The 21,683-nt window shown below is 42.0% G+C and overlaps 1 protein-coding gene across 1 annotated transcript in view; it reads right to left on the reverse strand.

Annotated features, from left to right (window-relative positions):
• ptprz1a (protein tyrosine phosphatase receptor type Z1a) overlaps positions 1 to 21,683 on the reverse strand; it is an 82,174-nt gene that overhangs the window by 20,957 nt on the left and 39,534 nt on the right. Inside the window, exons 4-13 of the mRNA XM_073471319.1 lie at positions 21,478 to 21,629; positions 20,800 to 20,895; positions 17,286 to 17,352; positions 17,039 to 17,196; positions 14,237 to 14,387; positions 12,000 to 12,184; positions 11,684 to 11,810; positions 9,006 to 9,046; positions 5,978 to 8,351; positions 455 to 593 (exon numbers count right to left, since the gene is read on the reverse strand). Coding sequence (XP_073327420.1) covers positions 455 to 593; positions 5,978 to 8,351; positions 9,006 to 9,046; positions 11,684 to 11,810; positions 12,000 to 12,184; positions 14,237 to 14,387; positions 17,039 to 17,196; positions 17,286 to 17,352; positions 20,800 to 20,895; positions 21,478 to 21,629 — 3,490 coding nt within the window. The remainder of the gene's footprint in view (positions 1 to 454; positions 594 to 5,977; positions 8,352 to 9,005; positions 9,047 to 11,683; positions 11,811 to 11,999; positions 12,185 to 14,236; positions 14,388 to 17,038; positions 17,197 to 17,285; positions 17,353 to 20,799; positions 20,896 to 21,477; positions 21,630 to 21,683) is intronic.

Below are 21,683 nucleotides of genomic sequence, written 5' to 3' on the forward strand. Positions count from 1 at the left end.
TACAAATGTGAGACTAATCTGCAGAAAAGTTTTGACACTGTGATGGTGGAAGTGGTGGGATGCAAATACGCCCTTTTAAACATAAATTTGTCGGTTAGGATAAAGCTGGAATTTGGGTTCTTCGAAGAGACAAAGAAACACAGCGAGGGGGGTCATGGCTGTAGACCACACCTCCAAAAACAACATATCTTGTGGTGGTTGTTAGAGGGAGAAGATAAAATCAAACAAACAAACAAATCCCTCAAAAATCTGTACAAGTGTAAAGGAGAAATAATCCCAGTAAGGTGCTTGAACTACACCTGTACCCGTCTATCTACATGTACAGCGTGGAGAAAGTTACAGTGCATGTAGCATCTGTAGACATTTTGTTCACAGGTGAATCTGAGGCATCTTTCACCAGATATTGATCCCCCCCCCCTCTAAATGCAGCTTCAGATACACCAGCAGCACTGACCTCCAGTAGACGAGGATGCTGATGAGGACGATCAGGCCGAAGACGGTGAGGGTAGAGATGACAGCCAGGGGAACCACAGCCTTCCTCTCTCTTTCCCTAATCGAACCAACTCTCGACTCGTGGCTGCTGTTACTGGCATCTGAAGAGGACAGAAGAGGACAACATTAAAGCTGCTGCAGGGTGAGAAAGAAGTCATCTGTTGCATTCTGGAGGTTTACTATCAGCTTACTGTGCTTCTCAGAGGAGACAGTCAACTGACTAGTTTAACTCTCTCTGGATCAGAGACCTAGCGTGATTTCTGTATGACCTTACAGATTAATATTAGTCTTAAAAGAGCTTCCTATGAATAAATGCACCATGTTTAGACAAGTTTGCATGAGACGAGTTTAGAAAATGTTAAACATTCATAGTATCAGGCCACATTGCTAATACTTGACCCTGCTCATGGGTTTTTTTTTCCATCAAAAATGTAGATACATGTCCTCATTCAGCTTGACATGTGACAACCAAACACCAAAACGTATGCGACGCTACACGACGACCTAAGATGACTCAGGTTTAATTCAACCAATGAGCTTATTCCTGCCTCCAGAGCAGCTTGACCTCCTTGAACTGTCTGACGAACTAAAACTCCAACATTCTCAGATGTTTAATAACTCCTTCAGAAAGAAACATGAAACCTATTCACAGGCCAAACGCGATGTACCACGTTTTATATTCATCCACCTACGGCACAAACACTACACTAACCACATTCGAACCACCGGCCTAACTACTTGAAAGAGACGTAGAAACATACACAGGCTCATAATCAAAAGTCCATCACAGATCAAACGACAACACATTCATCAAACCGGAGTCAATCAAGCAGCAAGGCTTTGACTTGAATTATGGGAAAAGAAAACCTGATGGCTGAACCTGACCTTGCTGAGCCGCTGAATCCTTCCTTTATCATCTGACAAACAGTGACGAAAACACTCGTATGGATGAGGATTTCTAAAGCTGAAGGTCAGGGAACATTTCGATTCTTAGTTTAGGTTGGTTTATTCACACATGTGGTCAGAGTCGGATCTAACACAACCCAGAATATGCACAGAACAAAAGATCCCAATCATACTTTATTTATTTGTGACGTGTTCACTGATAAACAGCCCGAAGCACTACAAGAAAAACACCTTGATTACCTCCATAGACTATACTACTGCATATTTCTGTATCATGATGTATTGAGTATTATTTCTGGCGTACATGATCAGCCCAGTCACCAGGATAAAATGTTAGCAGTTCTGCAAACCACTGATGTGAGTCAAAGGCTATACACCATATTGAAATGTCTCTGAAACGTGCCAGATCACTTTCACATTACATGTTTATAACCTGACTTTAATGTCGGGAGGTGGCGTTAGAGGCGACAAGACTGCCAAGCCAGTGACCACAGTGTGAGTCTGTGTTTCAGCCTCTGTAAGTGGGAAACCACTGGATATTTAAGGAGACCTCGGTACAATTTCCTGCCATGTTTGTGGCGACAAAAATGTATATTTTTTTAAAAGGAACTCGGGCCGTCTTCAGCCGTGTTTGTGGCAACAAAACTGGGTGTTGTTAACGTGACCTCGGGACAAATTCCAGCTGCGTTTGTGGCCAACGCAACAAAAAATGTGTATTTTTTGACAGGAATTCAGCCATGTGTCTTTTGACCGAAACAGGTATATTAAGCCAAAACATGATGGTTTCCTAACCGAGGGGTTTTTGTTGCTAAATCTAACCAGAGTATAAGCACAGCGTTGTGACGATGCACACAACACCACTGAGGAGTATGTCACCAAGGAAAAAATGTTCAAATCTTACACACAGATCGTAGTTGATTCTTGAAACAGGAGGATTGATGATCTGTCAAACCAGTCAATGATCTCAAGTAGATTCTAGAAATGTCTCAAAAGGAATTTGACGATTTTAAAATCTCATGTAAAGCTTGGTCCAAGAACTGTAGTAAAACCAGGACGGATTTGTATTTAATTTGCAAAAGCTTATCTGGAGGGCCAGTAAATACTGTAATAATATTACAGATGAAAGAAAAGGTGTCAGAAAAAGTGAGAAACTATTCAGTGAAAACTACAACTGGATCATTTGAGGTGGATTAGGTTCATAAGTCAGGAGAGCCAAATGCCCGACCCACCGTGGTCAGTTTTCTGCGGTTGAAGGACGAACTTACTATTCTGGATAAAGCTGAAAACTTAAATGAGGCATTCCCTAAACTGTCTGGCAAAGAAGGCAGGACGAGAGAGAGAGAGGTGAAACTGAACCAGCTACCCAAAACCCGCCACAACAAAGGAAGGCCAACACTCAGAGTTTGTCCCATTAGCCTCCGGTAAACGGCATTCACACAGCACTTTGATTACTTAACCACTTCAAATAAGCTCACTGGGTTTTCTCCCTCTCTCTACACTGTATTGTCATCTTTGTGTATTTGTACAAGCAAATGTTAAGGTTGTGACTGCTGATAAGCCTTTAGGACCTTTGTAGCTCATCCCAAACACATATGAAATGGATTAAGCCTTGAATACTACCAAATCAGAAAAGTATATTAAAGAAGTATACAGAGGATCTAAAAGTTGCTACGGAATGATCATGACAATGAAAAATACAAAACATTAAATGTGATTATTCGAGGTCAGCACACAAAAACCACCTATCAATAGATAAACCTTGACTGGGAGGCTGTTTGTCAGAACTTACCTCTTCGGCACAATCTGACTCAGTTCAGCCGTGAATGGCTGGTTCTGCCCTGTTGACTAGTTCATTGAGAGCCTGTTGTGCGCTTTCTACTCTGTGCACCCTCAGAGGAAAACCCATTCATTCAATCACCCAACCAACAGATCTTTGTCTGCCTTTGTCAAAAACTCTGCACACGCTGGTGATGATAATGGGCGAGGAAAAGAAAAAAGGCCGGGACAGAAGATGGAAAAGGTTATTCGTTTTTCGGTGTAAAGACTGAAGACACAAAGTGACTCAAAGAAGATCTGATGAGAATTAGGGACACAAAAAAAAATTCCCACTGAAAAGATTTTAAAATCAAATGATGAAGTTATGAAATTAAGGATGAAGATGGATTTCTGTTAGTGCACATCTGGCTGTCAGGAAGTCACAGGCGCAGATGTGGAAATACACCGAGCGGGTAGGATCGTACTTTAAAGAACCACATCAGTGTTTTGGGCCAAAATAATACCGTCAGCTCGTGGACGGATTTCTGACCTTTCAAGCAGCCGTTGGTTTCTGTTTGTTTCTGAAAGAAGTCTCGTCAATTTTATTCGTATAACCCAAAACCACATATCAGAAAATATAAAACATATGCCTGCCTTTATCCGTATAACATTGATTCAGATAAATGTAAGACTTCAAGAGACTTGAAACTTGCTGCAGGTAGATTACTGCCATCACTCCCTTTACTTTCCATTTGTTTAAGTTCATTCCCTGTCATGTTGTAATGCTGCACACAATTTAAAAAATACTCTGCTTATTGAGCTCCAGTGACGAAGCAGGCATTCACGAGCTCTGTCGCTGGAAAATCAAAACTTTAACACCAAAAATAACAGAAATATATAAAATAAGAAAAATCTTACTACTTCTTGAATGTAAATTAAATGTCCTTGAATACAATAACTCAAAGAGCTTTCAATCAAAGTATTACAATGTAAGTTACTACACAAAACTGCAGCAAGATTTGAGTCTCTGGAAGTAGATTTTTATAGAATTGTAGGTCTACAAACTGATGGGATGATTTATCGTAAAGGATGCATGACTTGTTGTTAATGAGGCACAATTTAAAACCCTAATTAGACTTATAAGCTACATAAATTGTTCTATTTAATGAGGATTGAGGACTGAAGTATGTTTTGAGACTGTGTACAGTGCAGTGTAGTCACAGACAGACGGCTATAGGGTGTGATGGTGTTTGAACCAGCTGAAGCTTTGAAGAGCTTTGCTGCGCTCTGGTGGCCGTTACAGGAAACATCTGGGAGGAGAAGACCTCTATGTTTAACATTAAAATGAGGATGTGGGACATGATTCTATGTACGATAGTCTGAAAAGGATTTCAGCACTGAGTAAGGCACTGTGGATCGCTGTCAGGATCATTGCTCACTTCTGTTTTACGATCTCCTTATATCTGTACTTTTGTAAAATCAGTCTGTATACATTATATCTTTTTTTTGTTTGTTCCGGGTCACCACGGTGGAGAGGAGGTCGTGTGGCTCGGGCACCACTCGGATCAACATTCCTCATTAAATAAGGAAGTCTATGCTGAATTATTAGCTAAAGATTAATGGAGCGTGGGTGAGATTAGATTAGTTCACACTTTTTCCTACTCATTTTCAAACATATAATGAGAATTGACTGTTTTCTTATGCACTATTCTTTTGTTGTTTTTTTTTTGTTTATGGTCTTTAAACTGTAATTCTGTGGTTCTGTTCTGTACACCAAGTCGGTTTGCACACCAGTGGACGTGCACTAGGAAAAAGCTTTCTCATCTGAACAGATTATTTATAGTACAATGTATATTAGATTTATAGATTCTTATGATGTGCACTCTCTTATTTAACATTCAAATAACATTTTTCAAAATGATATTGTTTAAAATACTTATATACACTACTAGTGGCTGTACTGTTGGTAAATAAAGCACACAGGGATAAATTCCAGGTGCAAAATTCCAGGACAAAGTAAATGTCACCATTTCTTCTTTGTTTGTGGAGATGTCACTTTCAACTAATGGACCATAAATCTGCTGAAAAGTTTTGCTGTCACATGTTTGCATAGGACAGCGATGTGATTTCACATCATGAAATCAGCAACCAGAACACAAACAACTAAATCTGAACACCTCTACCTCTACCTCAACGAAAAATAATAAATGAATGAATTAAATTACAACTCGACAGATAGATCTTGGTCCATCAGATATATATCGGTATTGGCGTATTTGTTGTTTTTGGTTTTAAAATGTATTGTTTCAGTTCACTGATGTCATTCTAAACAATAAAGGTTATTAAACTGTTAAATATCCTGCCTCCATTACATATTTTTTGGTGGTGACTATTACTTGTTATTACCACTGGAGAGGCATCTTTTTTTTTTACTTTTGGATTATAATGTATTAATTCAGCTCAGATTGTCCAGGGTGTCTCTACCAGACTCTCATAACACATGCTGGCTTTGGTTCCAGCCCTTCACAACAACCCTAAAGAGAATAAGTGGTTGAGAACGTGGGTGAGTGACCGATATTAAAAATGTAAGTTTCAAATGATGATGAAGTGATGGCGCGTTTATCGAAGTTACTGGATCCTGTTGGGTGACGTTTTACCTTGCATGCATGAATGTTCCCGTATAAAAATGAAAAAAAATGAAATGTAGTTTTGTTGTTGAGAGATGGTGGATTAGTCATCGTTATGGTGTCCAGAACTCTTCCCGATCCCTTGGCATTTTGCAGGTGTAATATAGATTTTTTGCCCCCTCGGACGGCTTTTTTACCTGCGACTGGTTCCTCTTCCTCCGACTCTCTTTCTGTGCGCTCGGGGATACTGAAGTCAGAGGACGTCTCGTTGTCGTACAGGCCTTCACCTTGCCCTGAGCCGCTCTCCTCCTCCCCGCCCAGCGACAAGGGTGAAGCCGAAGTTACCGCAGGAAAGGTCGGCGTCGCTGTGTCTCCTACCTCCGAGGTGACGGCACTACCACTCTCGCTTTCAAAATAGAATGCCGAGGAGTGTTCGTCCACATCATCGGGGGTTTGGCCGGACTCAGAGGTCGTAGACGGGGGGCTGGTGTTAGTGATTTTGGTTGAATAAGGGAACGCACTCTCTCCAGAGGCCGAGGTTTGAACCCTGTCCCACTCCTGATCTACGCCTTCCTGGGAGTCAGGGAACAGGGCCGAGCCAGAGGCACTGCTGCTAGTGTCTAATGCCTGTCTCTCTGGGGTGGGGGTGAAGGGGGAGGCTGAGGGTGAGGAAGGGAGGGCAGAGGTTTGTAGGGCGGAGTTCCCGTCTGATGCCGAGAACCAGGGATCCCTGACGCCAGACGCTGTGGCTGCAACAGAAATGGGCAGGTCACTATAGGTGACTTGGAGAAGGTGGGAGTGTGAAGAGGATGATGAGGGAGAAATAGCGCTATGGTCTAAAGACAGACCATCAGAACCCACTACAGACAGAGAGCGCAGAGGGCTGTCAATACCAACACCAGAGACTGAAGGGAAGCCAACGCTAGAATACAGCTCTAAGCTAGCAGAGTCCCAGGCTGAGGACGGCAGGGGTACATGAGGAGAGGCATGCAACCAGGACGAGGACGCAGACGGCTCCAGAGAACAGCCGCACATGGGGTCCACGTCACTAGCTAACGGAAACCCATCACCGCTGACCTCGGGGAGAAAAGATTCTAATCTGCTCCCCGTGGCATACCTCGAGTCCTCAAACCCACCTGAGAAAGACCGGGATAAGCCCGGAGTTGTGCCGGAAAGGGTGAAGTCACTAGAGAGGAGAACTGAAGGCTGGAGGGTGGGGCTGAGAGACAGAGAGACTGTTGAAAATGACGGATCCCAGGAAGATTCGGACGGCTCGGCGGCGACTGTGGTGCCAGACGGATCCGGCACCGTTTGGAGAGGAGGGGTATCGCTAAATAGTGAGGGGTCACCCGAGGAGACCGATGAAGACGAAGACCCAGACAACAAATCACCATCGCTATCATTATCATTGAACCCGACACCGGGGGAGACAGGGCTAGTCTCCCAACCAGACAGAGGGAGTGAGGGGTGAGGGGGGTGAGGCAGAGTGGAGGCAGGGAGCGTGAGGGTTGAAGAAGAAGCTGGGTCTTTGCTAGACAGCGGTGCGGTAGCGGCATGCTGGGCGTCTGATGCGGAGGCAGACAACACAGGCCAAGACGAGGAGGGAGGGTCATGCAGGCAGGTGGAGGGGGCGGCGCCGGGGTCCGCAGTGTCACACAGAGGGGAGGAGGCGAAGGAGGAGGAGGAGGAAGAGGAGGGGAGGACAAAGGGGCGCTCACCGTTGGACAGCGGCTGTGTGGTCTGCAAGAGAACACCACTAAACCGAACAGAGGCCGTGGTAGATGAAAAATTGGGCATGCTGGGCCTTGTGGGCCTACGTGGAGCAGCTGCACTTGATGATGAAGGTGTGGAGGTCGAACTTTCAGCCTGGATCCCTGGAAGACCTCCGGCGGACACACCTCCATCAGTAGTGGTGTCTTCATTCATGGGGCGCGCCAGGCCTCGGTCTGTCTCGGCCCGGACGAAGGACGATGATGTTGTTGTGCTACTCATGTCGCTGGCACGAGATCTCGATGTGGTTGTGGTGGTGCTGAATGAAGAAATGCTTTTACCACCTTTTGTCTTTGTACTGGTGAATGTAGCAGTGGTCGTACTGACACCACCGTTAGTTTTTTCAGAGGATTCCTTTGGACCGATGCCTCTGAGAACACCATCTGGCTGTGGAGTGGAGTGTAAAGGAGTGGTGGTGGTGGTGGAAGTGAAGGCTCCCTTGCTTGTTGTTGTTGTTGTTGTTGTTGTTGTAAAATAAATGGGAGCAATGCCACTAAAGTCAGCACTTCCTCTGGTTTCTGGTGACAGGGCGACCTCCGGTGGCCGTGTGGAGGTACTGTGGCGTGCTGTCTCTTCAGAATGGCCATGGGCTTGACCGGAGTGGGTGGATCTGGCCGAGAGAACCGGATCTGTGGTAGTTTTCCTCTGCACAGATTCTGTTGTTGTGCTTCTGATGCCAGGTAGAGGTAACAGAGGTAATCCAGACATCATGGTCCTCGGTGTGGTTGTAGGAATCCAGGCCTGATCGTAATCCTCTGTTGGGACTGGTTCATTCCAAGACAGATTGGGGTCATAGTTGTCCTGTTGGTGAGAGAAAGGATGATAGACAGAGATCAATAACGGGGATTATTTGAACTACACTATATGTTCTGTGTATGGTATTGAACACGACATCAAATATAACGCCAATAAGTTTATTAATTTGTTGAACAAACAAGGATAATTTCCTGTCTTCAAATAATACTCTTGAGGTCAGTAATAAGGGGAAATATCTTGACAATTTTATTACAGATATAATTTCACTCCTTACATCTTTTCGTAGTTTCGTCTCACTACGTCTGCCGTGCGTGACATGTATTGATGGGCTGAAATCAGTCTTGTGATGTTGGGAAGGCGGCGTGTGATGACGCCAAATAAAAATAATCAATAATTCCCCTCAGATGCATTCCAACTAAAGTAACAAGCCTGTTTCGAAAATGTGAAAGTTCAGAAAAGTACAGATACCTGAAAAAAAAGGATTTGTACTTCGTTACTTCCCACCTCTGTGACTGACCCACCTAACTGATACAGCCTCCTTCTGACTTGAGACTTTTCTTACTCTTGCTGCACTAAAGCGGCGCTTCAGCCACTGACCAGGCTGCTGGATTTGAAGTATTGTGAGTGAGAACAGGCTGCAGGAGTCAACAATTAAACAACGGCATGATGTGTTTGAAGAAACGTAGAAGGTTTTCTTACCTCAATGTTAAATTCATCTGAATCTGGATCCAGTGCATTTTCTGGAAACAAAAAAAAGGCACAGGTTGCATCATTAGTTAGTAACTCAACATCAAAGTAACTCCTCACTACTTTGATCTTTACATTTCTCTGAGTTGTATTTGTGTTGCTGTTAATTTCCTGAGGCAAAAACAAATGCTAAAAAGCAGAAACATGACAAAGGGTAAAACAACTTGAAAACAGTTTCATGAGAACATCACAGAGAGGAAAAGGCAAAAACCCTAGGACGCTGTGTTTCTGGATGTTTTTAGAAAAGAGTAACACTTTGATCAGTTTTGTTATATTAAACCTTAAAAACCTGATAATGAAATCTAAATGTGTGTGAAATGAAAAATGGAAGAGAGGAAAAGGTTGAACACACCACCTCAAGCGGTATGTTGGCTTTATGATGGTGACAAACACTTGCATGCAACACATCACACACATCTGGACTTTCATGCATGGATTCCCCCAAAGACACAAGCAAACACAGAAAACCCTGAACAAAAAGCATTTGCAATTAATCATTTTTCTGTTTCATCCGTCTTGAAAAAGCCAGACGAGCCAAGAAAATTAATTTGAACCGACAACTCTCAGCTGCTTTCCTCTGATTGACTAAACGTTTTGGTGTTTGAACTCCACCCGTCTGTCAGCTGAGAGGGATAAAACAAACTCACTTTGCAAATTGCAAATGCCACAAATGTCGACCGAGCTCAGACGCACAGCACACAGCGGGCATGTCAGGGGGGCAGGTGGTGGCGCGGCTCTTACCTGTCTGAGGCTAAGTCACACATCATGGAGACCAGATCAAACTGGTTTGTGAAGCATGAGGTGAGGTTTTACAAGTTTAATGAACTGGGTTTGACGGAGATGACTCAGGGTTTGACGCAAAAGGGTGGAAGTGGCTAAAAAACGAACTTTAATTAACAACGGAAGTGATATTTCATGACGATCCTGAATGGAATCAAAGATGACAGGAAAAACATTCAATTTGGAGATTAAATTATTAGGTGATTAAAAACTCAACAGAAAGTTAATTGATTATACCTATTATGATAACAATTTCTTCAAAACTGCAAAGATTTGCACGTTTTTCTTTATGTCAGATAATTAGAATAGGACTAATCTGATAAACTGATTTGATTGGTGCAAAAAGCATATATAACATAACATTGTTATTATAAAACGGAACAACAGTTGCACAATTCGTACGCTCAGCTGAGATGGGAACATAAAACATTTTAAAAAAAAAGATCTGTCAAGTAAACCGTCACCCATTCATGCAAGCTGACACTGAAATAGGATGCAGGGGATGTTTTTCTTTGTAACAAGACATATTAGTTTATTTAATATAAAGTTCAGTTGAAATACAAAGTTACTACGATTATCATTCCAATCCATGTTACACAAAATGCTTCTGCACACATGCAAACATTTCTCTTACTGTGACAGGCAGAAGGACAGACGCCACACAATGAAAACAAAACAAAGATGGCGACTTTGTCTTCCCACGTGACACGGAGGGACACAATAATGACCCCTTGACCCCACACCAAGCATGTTCTTTCATCTTAGAAATATATAGAGAGAGCAAGTTTGAAAAGTAAACAGACAGACTTCTGAAACAGTTTAAAACAGAAAAAGACAAAGCACAGAAATGCATGTGTGTGTGTGTGTGTGTGTGTGTGTGTGTGTGTGTGTGTGTGTGTGTGTGTGATTAAATCCTCACAAAACACAAAATATTAACCCCAGCGTGAAAAACAGGGAGGGTGAAGAGTGAGATAAAGAGGAAGAAAAACAAAAAAAGAAATGTCTGTTGTCTCATTCAGAGTTCAGAGGGAGGATGAGTGGGAGGATGGAAGTGCTTCTAAAAGAACAGAAATGTGGCTGGTGATAAAAAGTACGTCCAGAAAAACGTATGCTAACACGCTAGGCTAACAGCTTCCCATCGCTTCCATTCGTTGTGCTAAGCTAGGCTTAACCAGACCGCTCTAACGGACGCACAGAGACTTTTTTCTTTAAATTCAACTCTTCATTTTTCCACTGATGACATAAAGATTGTCAGTTTAGGTGTTAAGTTAAAAGCTTTGGTTATCTGTCATTACTCTCTAATATGGCAGCCCATCTACGATAAGAAAAGAAGAAAAAAAAGTTAAGAGTGCAGTTGATTAAAAAGAAACTGAGAAAGTGTGAGAGTGAGTGAGAGTGAGTCAGCTGTTTGCCATTTTAGATCAAAATTTTGAGGCTTTAAATCAAAATCTGGACTTAAATCATATGTAAACAAATTAAGTAAACATCATTTTGAGATATTTAATCAAAATTATGACAATTTAAGTCAAAATTAAAATGTCAACATCTTGATTGATAATTTTGACTTAAAGTCACAAGTTTGCTATCTCAAATTTTTTTTTTACTTTTAAAAAAGGTCATAACTTACACTTTCAATTTTTATTTTTTCTTGTCGTCAGTGGGCGTCCATAGAAGTTAGTCTTTATCACTTTTAAAAGTTTTACTGCCAGGCTCTAAGAAGCCAGAGGAATAGTTTAAGGTATTTGAGTCTTAATTAAAATAAGGACACATAAAATTGCAGCTGAATGAAAAATATCTGTACAGTTCATCTGCCGAACTCTACGCTCGGTCTCGGGCACGGTCGCTCTTACCGGGGTCGTCGATGGGCATGACGACCGTCAGCAGGTCGCTCACACGTCCGTACAGACCGTTGGTGCAGACCGCCACCACCTGGACCGTGTAGCTGTTGTTGGCCAATAGGTCGTCGAGTATCGCCCCCTGGTGGAGGGAGAAGGCATATATAATTTACATCACTATCAACAAATATCAAAATGATTCCTTCAGTTTGAGTTAGTGCGGGATCGGGACCTCCAGGCTGGCTGGTTGGCAGTTTTGGATGGTAAATTCATTACAGACTTCTTTAAGTGAATCATTCCTGATATTATGAACTTGTTAACTCTCTCTCACCACATCCTGGTCTCCGTCGGTCAGGTATACAACGGGGGCAGCGCTTTCTACGTTGGCCAGTCGGTAGGTGACGGAGTATTTCTCGATGCTGGCATCGTAGACCGCCCGAGGACGCTCCCACGTCACCAGCAGGCTGGTGAGGTTGTGTGGCGACGCCTGGATGTTTTCCGGCTCTGAACTGCACACTGACAGAAGAAGAAGAATAACTTTTTAAAAAAAAAAAGGCTTTGGTTACAGATGCTTTACACAAAAACATCAGTAGAAGCCTACAGATGAGAAGCTCCTTCACTAAAGGCTCCAGATCTGGTTTCAATTTGTGAAAACAGGCCTGTTTTCATAGATTTATATTGTTCCTTCCTGTGTTTTTAAGAGTCCTCTCTGATTCTGGGTCAGAGTTGAGATTAGAGCAGCAGAGCTAATGCAGATGACAGACACTCTGTGGATTAACACAGATTAAAAGAGGTTGTGGATCGATGACAATAAACAGGAGAAGGCTCCATCTACCCCAAACGCTGACACACTTCCTCCTCTCACTGGCTTTAACCTCTGACTGGACCTTTATCCTCTTTGACAGATCAAAGTGAAAACGTCACATCATGTGTCGGAGCTGCTGCGCTGGCAAAACAATCTGTGGTGAACAAATGCAACAACACATGGACACGTGTGCAAACTGATTTTTCAAGCAATCAGAGACGTGTGGTCACCGACCAGGAAAATACTGACAGTGAGAGAGCTTGGTTCGAGAAGAGGAAGCTGACATCTGTGTCTGTCCAGCTTCAACCACTAGAGGGCAGCGTGAGCCAGGAGAACATCACCTGTCACCTGTTAGAAAGTTTATAACACTGTGGTTCATCTCTGACACCTGAGTCACTTTGAGTGAAGGTCTGACAGAAATCAAATCATCTGGATTAAATAACTTCACTTGGTCCTCAGATACAGACTCACATTCAAAAAGTGCATGAGAGGGGTTCATATTGTAGTCTACACACAGATCCCTCTCAAGTATGTCAAACAGGGCAGCTGTGGTCTCTACCTACCCCTCTAGGGTCAGTTATGCATGTGCAGGGCTCCACGGTCTAATTAGCAAAAATAAATCTGCAACGTCTGGTTAGAATTTCAAAATAAAGCTTGCCGAAAAACATTTCAAAATATGAGTTTTGGACTGCTAACGTGGATCGATTTAGCCAGCAAAACTACTTGGTTTTAGGATGGTTTGGGCTAGTTTGGTTGTGTAAGTTAAAAAAGTTTATTTTTATTACACACAGGGCTCCAACTCAGGTTTCCTGGGTGGAAACAAGGAACATAAAAAAGAAGGACTGGTCATTACATCACCAAATCTTGCTTTGGTGCCAGACTGTGGTGACAGCTGACTTATCAATGACTGATTTTTCATTTATATTTTTATTTTTAAATCAACACATAGATGGTCACTTGGTTTCGTTTGGGAAAAGGCTCCTGTTCGCAGCATAATTTGAGTCTCATCAGTGACATCTGGTTGGACCTGCCCCGTTTGGTTACAATATTTTCAGCCCTGTCGATCATTTGGGGAAAAAAATCAGGTGTTAATCTGTTCTCATGTTTTTTTATGTTTTATATATAGAAATCAGGGATATTCCACATTAAATCTGATAACTCTTGAAAATTTGTATCGAATTGTATTTACTGGACCTCGTCCATCACTGAGTCATGATCCTCTGGCCAATAATGTCAGAACAAGCCCTCCCAAAACCCACAGATCAATGCTACTTCATAACTAGTTATCGAATAAAACCACCGAGCGGCGTGAAAATCGATGGTTAACCGGGTTGACCTCCCGTCGTCGTCACTGAGATTAAATTTGGGTCACCGGAGTTCTATTCTTATCGCTCTGTCATTTTTTCCCATCACTTGATCCACTTGTCTCTGATCCATTTAGACCTTATTTAATTAGCATTACCATGGGACTGTTCATACGAGGGGTCACACTAAGGTCTAGAACCAGACAGGTGATTTGTTGTATCAATAAGGAATATAAATGTGTCGGCCTACAGTAGATACTCAAAAGACTGACTGTCTGAATAAAAGCTTTTCAAAGCAGGATTCATAAAGTGTCTTAGTAATGAAATTCAAAATAAAACACCACGAGATATGACATACAGTGAACAGAGAATAAAAATAAACGTACTTCAAACGTAGCTGAATACATAAATATAATAGCATAATAATACCGAAAAAAAAGTGTGATTTTGGACACGTACCTGGTGTGAGGACCTCCTCGGTGCCGGTGTAGGAGGAGAACACCTGACCCATGAACTGCTCCTGCTGCTCCCTGTAGTTGTTCTGCAGGTAGTCCATCAGCATCACGTATCCGGCCTGCTGCATCGTCATCACCTCGCAGAACATCTCCAGCTGCAACACAAGAGGCGCAACAACACAATCACCAAACAAAGTCAGCAGTTACGATCAATTCAACCCAAAGAGTAAACAGTTTGTCTGAGTAATTAATGTACAATTAGTTCTTCAAATGTCTGATTTTTTCCAAAGAATATTCAGTTTATGAAGATAAAAAAACAGCAAAGCAGCAAATCCTCACAGTGGAGAAGCTGAGTGTATATTTTTTGATTGATAGATTTGATTAAAGAAATGTACTATGAATCAAAACTTTTGTCAAATATTTTCTCTAAATTCACTAAATTGAATGTATTAATTGATGATCTTCTTCTATAAACTTTCACAACGATACGCTGAAGAGTAATCATCTTTATTTTTCTGAATCATGCAATTCTGAAAATGTATCACATGGAAGAAAACTGTCAAAACACAAATGTTTTGATAAAATCTGATAAAAAACACACAAACTCTGAATGTCTTCAGCACGACAATAAGGAGTAAATCATCCACAACACACAGCAGCACTTCTCTGAGCGGTCTGGAAGTGAACGGGCGTGAAGGAGCCATGAATCATGCTGGAACCGTCCTGCTGGCTGCCTCCGTACCTGTCCAGGTGAGTCACTTCCCTTTGGATACACGACACTCTGACTCACACAGACTCAGCGCTGCAGCACAGCCTAGCTGAGAGCCCATTAGAGCCATTTGCGGTTGTTAAAGTCGTGACTTTAAACTATTAGCTCTGGCAGCTCGACAGGAGCTGGAATGTCAACCAAGCTGAGACACGTCACAGAGGTTCTGGAGAGGTCCTGAAACAGCCCGTGTACAAGCTGCAGCGGTGACGACAGTACTCTATTTTTACACAATGTAAAAATACTTTAAACAAGTAAAAGTCCTGCATTCATTAACCCGCTGACGTAAAAGTACAGAAGTATTATGAGCTCAATTATAGTTTTGAAAGCGAAAGTGCTGATATGTGGGCGCCCCGGTGGCTCAGTTGGTAGAGCGTGTGACCCAGGTGCAGAGGCTTGGTCCTCGCTGCAGTGGCCCAGGGTTCGAGTCTGACTGTCAATCATCCCATTTCCTGTCATCTCTAAGCTGTCCTATCGAGAGAAAAAAAAAGGCTGGTATGTTGTTTTACTAGATTGACTGATAAATCAATGTGCGGTTTTAATGTTGTCGCTGCTGCAGCTGAGCTAGTTTATCAGCAGTCAACTAATTAAGTCCAGTGGTTCCCAACAAAGGGTCACCAGATCAATCTGAGGGGTCGTCGGATGATTCATGGGAGAGAAAAGATGGAAAACAAAGTTCCCATACACACATTTTTATTAAATGTCTGGACTTTTATCTAATCTTTGTTTTTTTACCTACAGATCAAATCTGAAACATGACGGGGAGAGACACTGACTTTTGGTAAGAGGCCACAAAAGTTGAAAACTGCAAGATTAATCTCTGACTCCTGGTCTCTGTATAGCTTAGGGGCCCTTACATATATAGTACAAACTGTGTGTGTGTGTGTGTGTGTGTGTGTGTGTGTGTGTGTGTGTGTGTGTGTGAGTGAGAGAGAGAGAGAGAGAGAGAGAGGCCTCCTGCCTTATGACAGCAGCGTGTTAAGAGTGAATGAGCCTAGTGGAAGATGACGATTGAGCCTCAGCAGGCATCACATGAGAAACCTTTTGTGTCTTCACATGTTTGTGCAAGTATGTGTGCGGTGTGTGTGTGTGTGTGTGTGTGTGTGTGTGTGTGTGTGTGTGTGTGTCCATGTGTTCCCTCTTAAATACCGTAAAGATCTTTTGTGAGCTAATATTTGTTGGATGCAATGACTGCTTCTGTATGGCTGTCAATCAATCACTTGCAGCCTGAGGGCAGTCTTAGACACACACACACACGCACACACACACACACACACACACTGTTGACAGCCTGCTGTCTGCCTGCCTCACCCATCATTTTGTTGTGTTTCCTGAGCTCTGGTATGATAATTCCTCCTTTCAGCTCCTCGAGCACGTTTCTAAAAAGGTTGTTTACGGACATTTCTGTAATTGTGTCACTCGTCTTTTCATCTTGAACAAAAGGCACGGAGTTGACGTCTGACTCTTAAAGGGCCACACAGACATTGTTTCTTCCCTTTAGCTCGCCGTTGGTTTCAGCCTTACACAGCTCAGACGCTCATCAGTTTATTTAGAAAAATATATTTATGGACAGCCCACGCAGGATATTTTAGGAGGTTTTTCAGGACATCTCAGGTGTTATAATGGGGTTGGATCACTTCATCTGAATTACAGAGCACTTCTGCTAATGTCATAAGAAACTATTACACTTCTATTGATAATATTATTGAAATTCAGGAGAAACAATCACAACAATTCACAAAGGAATGGACACTTTTTTTTATAATGAGTGTGGGAATCCTTTAAATCAGCATCTAGACACCACATTCATAAGGAGACAGGGCGCGTTGTAATCTGTCGGTCAGGTGACAATAATTAATTGATCAAACCAAAGGTCACTTTCCACTTCTGCTTACTAATTTCACTGCATTCACACACACATAGTGAGCAGAATCTGAGGACTGTCTCCAGATGCTTTTTTTAAAGTGAATAGTAATACCTGCACAATAAATCAGCTTTCCGACTGCTTCAATCTAAAAATGCTGATCACCACATCATCACCTGTTCGTCAGAGATGACCGCTGTGTTCTTGAAGACGATCCACTCGACGGTCTCGCTGCAGGGCGGCGTGGTCAGAGAGCCGTTGTAGATGAAGTATTTCTCCGTGGAGTTCGGCAGGAGACCTCGCAGGGCGAAGGGTGAAACCTCGGCGCTCTTTCCTAGACGGCAGACAAGACAGTTTAAAAAAAAAGCAAAACAGAAAATGAAGAGGCAAGAGAAGAGAAAGAAGAAGAAGGAGCTGACGTACCAAATCTGCTCACGCTGTTGATGCCGTCTATGATGGAAGCGTAGTTCATGTTGTCTTCAGCGCTCGTCTGTGAAGAGAAAACCAACATAACTGACTCAAATCTATTATTTATGAATGGAAACTGTGAGTTTAACACAGAACAGGCTCAACATCAGGAGGTCAGAAATCACCATCTTCAAATATCGTATTTTAAACATATGACAGAATCACATAAACCTGCCGGCCCCCCCTCCCCCTCCATCCGGCCCACGGCCTGATGTCAAAAATATAACATAACCCCGCCTGCAAAATTATTAAGTTGCTTCACACTAATTTAAACTACACCATTATATTCAATTTTAATGAAAATACACAATTCTATTTCAAAAAAAAAAAAACCTGACTTGACTTTAATTTTGAAGTTGCACAACATCCAACTTCTTAGAGGGGAAACAACTCAACTCCTCTTCCCTCATTGATGTTATCAGGTTCTGCATTATGACTAAGTTTAAATCTGACAATGTGAAGAAAATATATACGCAGAAGTGCTGCCAGGTGTCTGCCTGAAATATTAATTGTAATTGTAAATAATTGTAAGTTCAGTTCAAAGTTTCAATAAGTTATCTAAGAGCAGGGAAAACAAAAACATATTAATGATTAGTTAAAAACTAATCATATTAAAATGCATACAAACTTCTGTTTGCATTTTTATATTATTATGTTAGTAATAGAATTGTTTTTTAAAAACTGATACTCGAGTTAAATCGATCGAAGCAGGATTTCCCACCAAATATTTTCTTTTTAATTGATTTTAAACCAGATATTATTTAACCCTGTTAACTATGTGAAATAATTGTTTCATATGATCAAAATATACCCATTTATTTAGCTTATTATCCCAACTGTTTATGTTGCATATACATTTAGCCATGCATTCATCCATTTCAACTTTCAGCTAACAATTAGCCTACATTTGGCTAACTATTTTGACCGTTTATCCATTAGCCTACATTAAGCTAGCACACTCTTTGGTACATTTGTCCAATACTTTATCTTATTGTGCCAACTGTCAATGTATTAAAGCCTCCCTCCAGTCAGTATTTCTTCCCAGCAGTCTTTCTCAAACAGAAGATAACAGGGGTGTGGTTGATAGTTTGAGCACCATCGTCACCAAACTGCCTGTTCTAGCAACATCAACATCATTAGCATGGATTAGCGATAGCATCGATATTAGCATGGACAAGCAAAGGCGTGAATATTAGCAGGGATAGAGATAGCTGCCGTCACTCAAACATACTGTAAGTAATTCTTGGGTACTGAGGAGCTCCAGAGATTATTCATGGTCAAAGTGTAACCTGAACTCCACCTCTCTGCTCCTTGTGTCATGAATCACACGTATGACGTTGATCGATTTAAAAGATAATTTTTCCAAGTCAAGAAAGTCGCAGTTTGTCGTAATTAAAATAAATATCATGTAGTTTTGTGTTAAAGCGCTCAGTGAACTACATCGTATCGCTCAACACCAACATGGCCGCCAACTCGGCTCAGAAAAGGTCCTAAAAAAGATGAAAATCACAATAAATCTGCTCATGTTGAAAACAATTTCTTATTCTAATTTCTTACAACATTTCATTAATTGTACAAGAAACTGAGACTTTCTCAAGATGAAAAAATATCTTTTAACTTGACGTTGGCTCTCCGGGTAGAAAACCTCTGCACAACGTGTTTGTCAATTTAAAAGATTATTTTCCAAGTCAAGAAAGTCGCAGTTTGTTGTACATAAAGTGAAATATCATGGAGTTTAGATTTAAACCGCTCAGTGAACTACATCGTCTCGCTCGAGTCAGTAAAGTTGCAGTTTGTCGTAAAACTGACGAAATATCAGATTGTGAAAATACGTCATTAGAAAGACGACACAGCCTCGTTAGTGACGTCGTCTCGTTGAACGCTCACCAAAACCCGTAACTTAAACACTGTAGAGCTGCTCCTGTTTATTAGCAGCTGTCAGAACTGACCAACTCTCCTCTCACACAGCATTTTAAATCTTTCCATGTGCACCTTGCCAACTGCAACTAAACTGTAAGAATCTGCAGCTGTATGTATTAATATGCGTCATAGTAAAAGTGCTGTGGTTTCACGGGGGATTCCTGAACGTTGACTCTAATTGCACAATAACAGGCTGGAGGTAAAGCTTCATGGGAACATTAACAAACTTTGATGTCAGATCCAAAACACTGAAGTGGGCGTTCATCAGCTAAACCAGTCCGACAGGAGATCAGCGCAGAAATCCATCAGTGCTACACATGTATTATTGAGAAGCGAAGTTTCAGGACGTTCATTTCAGCATTACGTCAGTGTTCACCTAAACAAATGTGGAATAATGGTACAACTCTTTTTAAATACTTTACATTACCAATTGCTAGAGAGACGGCACATTAAGAAAAGAATGGAAATAAGGCCAGAGATTATCGCTGGCCTTCACCACTGCAGCCACCAGACTGCCCTCAACATGAATGGCCCGGTGGGTTGGCAGAACGCAGAAACAAAATGTACTTTCTTTTGTGTGTTAGTTATCCCAACCTGCTCCACACCCAACCTGCAGCCCAAAACACACACAGCGCCTGCAGCTTCACATCAGACGTTTTTCAGATTTTTGTTCCAACACGGCCTCTGTCGGCTCGAACATGCCAAACCGGCCGGAGGCAAAACAAATGTGCAGAGCAGAGCGCAGGAAAAGACAAAGTATATGAAGCTCAGTACGAACCCTGGCATTGAAATTGAAAACACAAGACAAGAGCTCAGTAATGATCCTCAGCCAGAATGTGAATCAATTCAAGCAGTGCACTCACTGAGGTATTACTACAATATGCTGGTGATAACACTGTGAGACTCTGATTCACTCCCTCAGTGCAAAGTTTTCATCTGCAACAAGAAGTCGACCACAAGTCATTCAAACTTTATGAATTTTAGAAAAGCTTTTTCAAATCAGACACTTTGGGAATTGAGCACCAACTTCAACTGAAAAATCTGTGTTATGTACAAGAATAAGATCAGGTTTATCGTCAAGAGCCCCGTTAGCTTACAGCACATATCGCTCACAATGTGGGATATCCGAGTCATTAGCTCAAAGCTAATTAGCTATCAAATTAGCAGCTAAACAGTCTGGTTTAGGTAAATTATGCCTCAAACTTTCCGCGTTAGCTATAATACTTTCCACCACAAACTGCTACCGCCATCTCTAGTTGTTTCATTGCTTACGGCACATCAGAATGTGGGATATCTGAGTCATTAGCCCAAAGCTAACTGCTGTAAACTCAAGGAGTGTGGGCCTTCCCAACATCAGAAGTGTCTAAAAAAAAAAAAATCAGGAGCACTTGGCCTATTGTGCTGTCAAATGAATGAATGTTTGGGCACACCTGGTCTAGACAGCATGAGGAAAACACTGAAGATGAAAAGAAACAACTTTCATCACTCAAAAATGAGTTTTGGCAGAAAAACGTGAACAGGTACGAGACAGTTTGAGAGGCATGCTCACCTCAAACAGGACGGCGAGCGCTGTGATTCTGCCTCCGGCCTTGATGGTTTCATCTAAAGAGTCGAAGCGTTGCGCCTCATAACAGTAGATCTGCATCTGTGGGAGAAAACACAAGTGTGTTAAGCTACTGTGGACAAGCTGTAGCTTTGTCTGTAAGAGTCCCAGTTTCCAAAATGAAAGAAATGTTGTTGTGTTTTGTTGCGATTGTTCTCCATGAAAGCAGCCACAGTACAAAGTCCTGAAAACACTGTCAACAGAGCAGAAGCTCGGTACTTGATGCTCCACTTGTAACTTGTAAAGCATTTGATTTGAGAAGCTGGAGCTGGAGATTATGAGATCTTATTTTCAGCCACATGAACTCACATGTCTCGTTGATTTGTGGATTACACGACGTGTTTCTGGCTCAAACCACTGAGCCACAGCAGCTCAAGTGTGGGTCAATAATCAAGTCCATTAATCCATTAATAGTTGAGAGGAACATAAACCTTCAGATAAATGTAAGTTTTTACAGTAAATCATACAAAGAGAAATGGTTTTGTTATTTACTTACGGACCTAACACACAACTTAACAGAAGGTTTTTATTCACGTCTGTATAAAACTCTCCAGAACACATCAGAACCACAGGCTGAACGGACCTGCTTTGTACACATTAAACACGTATTAGAAGACGTCTCACCTCCAGAGGGTATTTGACTCCATCCAGACTGTGTTCGGAGCCCTCTGAAGAGGCGTTGCAGCGCCCCCAGTGGAAGGTGATGCGCCCGACCTTGAACTTTGACCTGAGACCTCCTCCGCTGACATAAAACTCTCCGTCCACATTGACCGCCACTGAGCACAGAGAAGACACAGATGTTAGAAAACAGACGCACGATGTACCTTCAC

The sequence above is a fragment of the Pagrus major genome, chromosome 8 (genome assembly GCF_040436345.1).
Source record: "Pagrus major chromosome 8, Pma_NU_1.0".
In the NCBI taxonomy this organism is placed as follows: domain Eukaryota; kingdom Metazoa; phylum Chordata; class Actinopteri; order Spariformes; family Sparidae; genus Pagrus; species Pagrus major.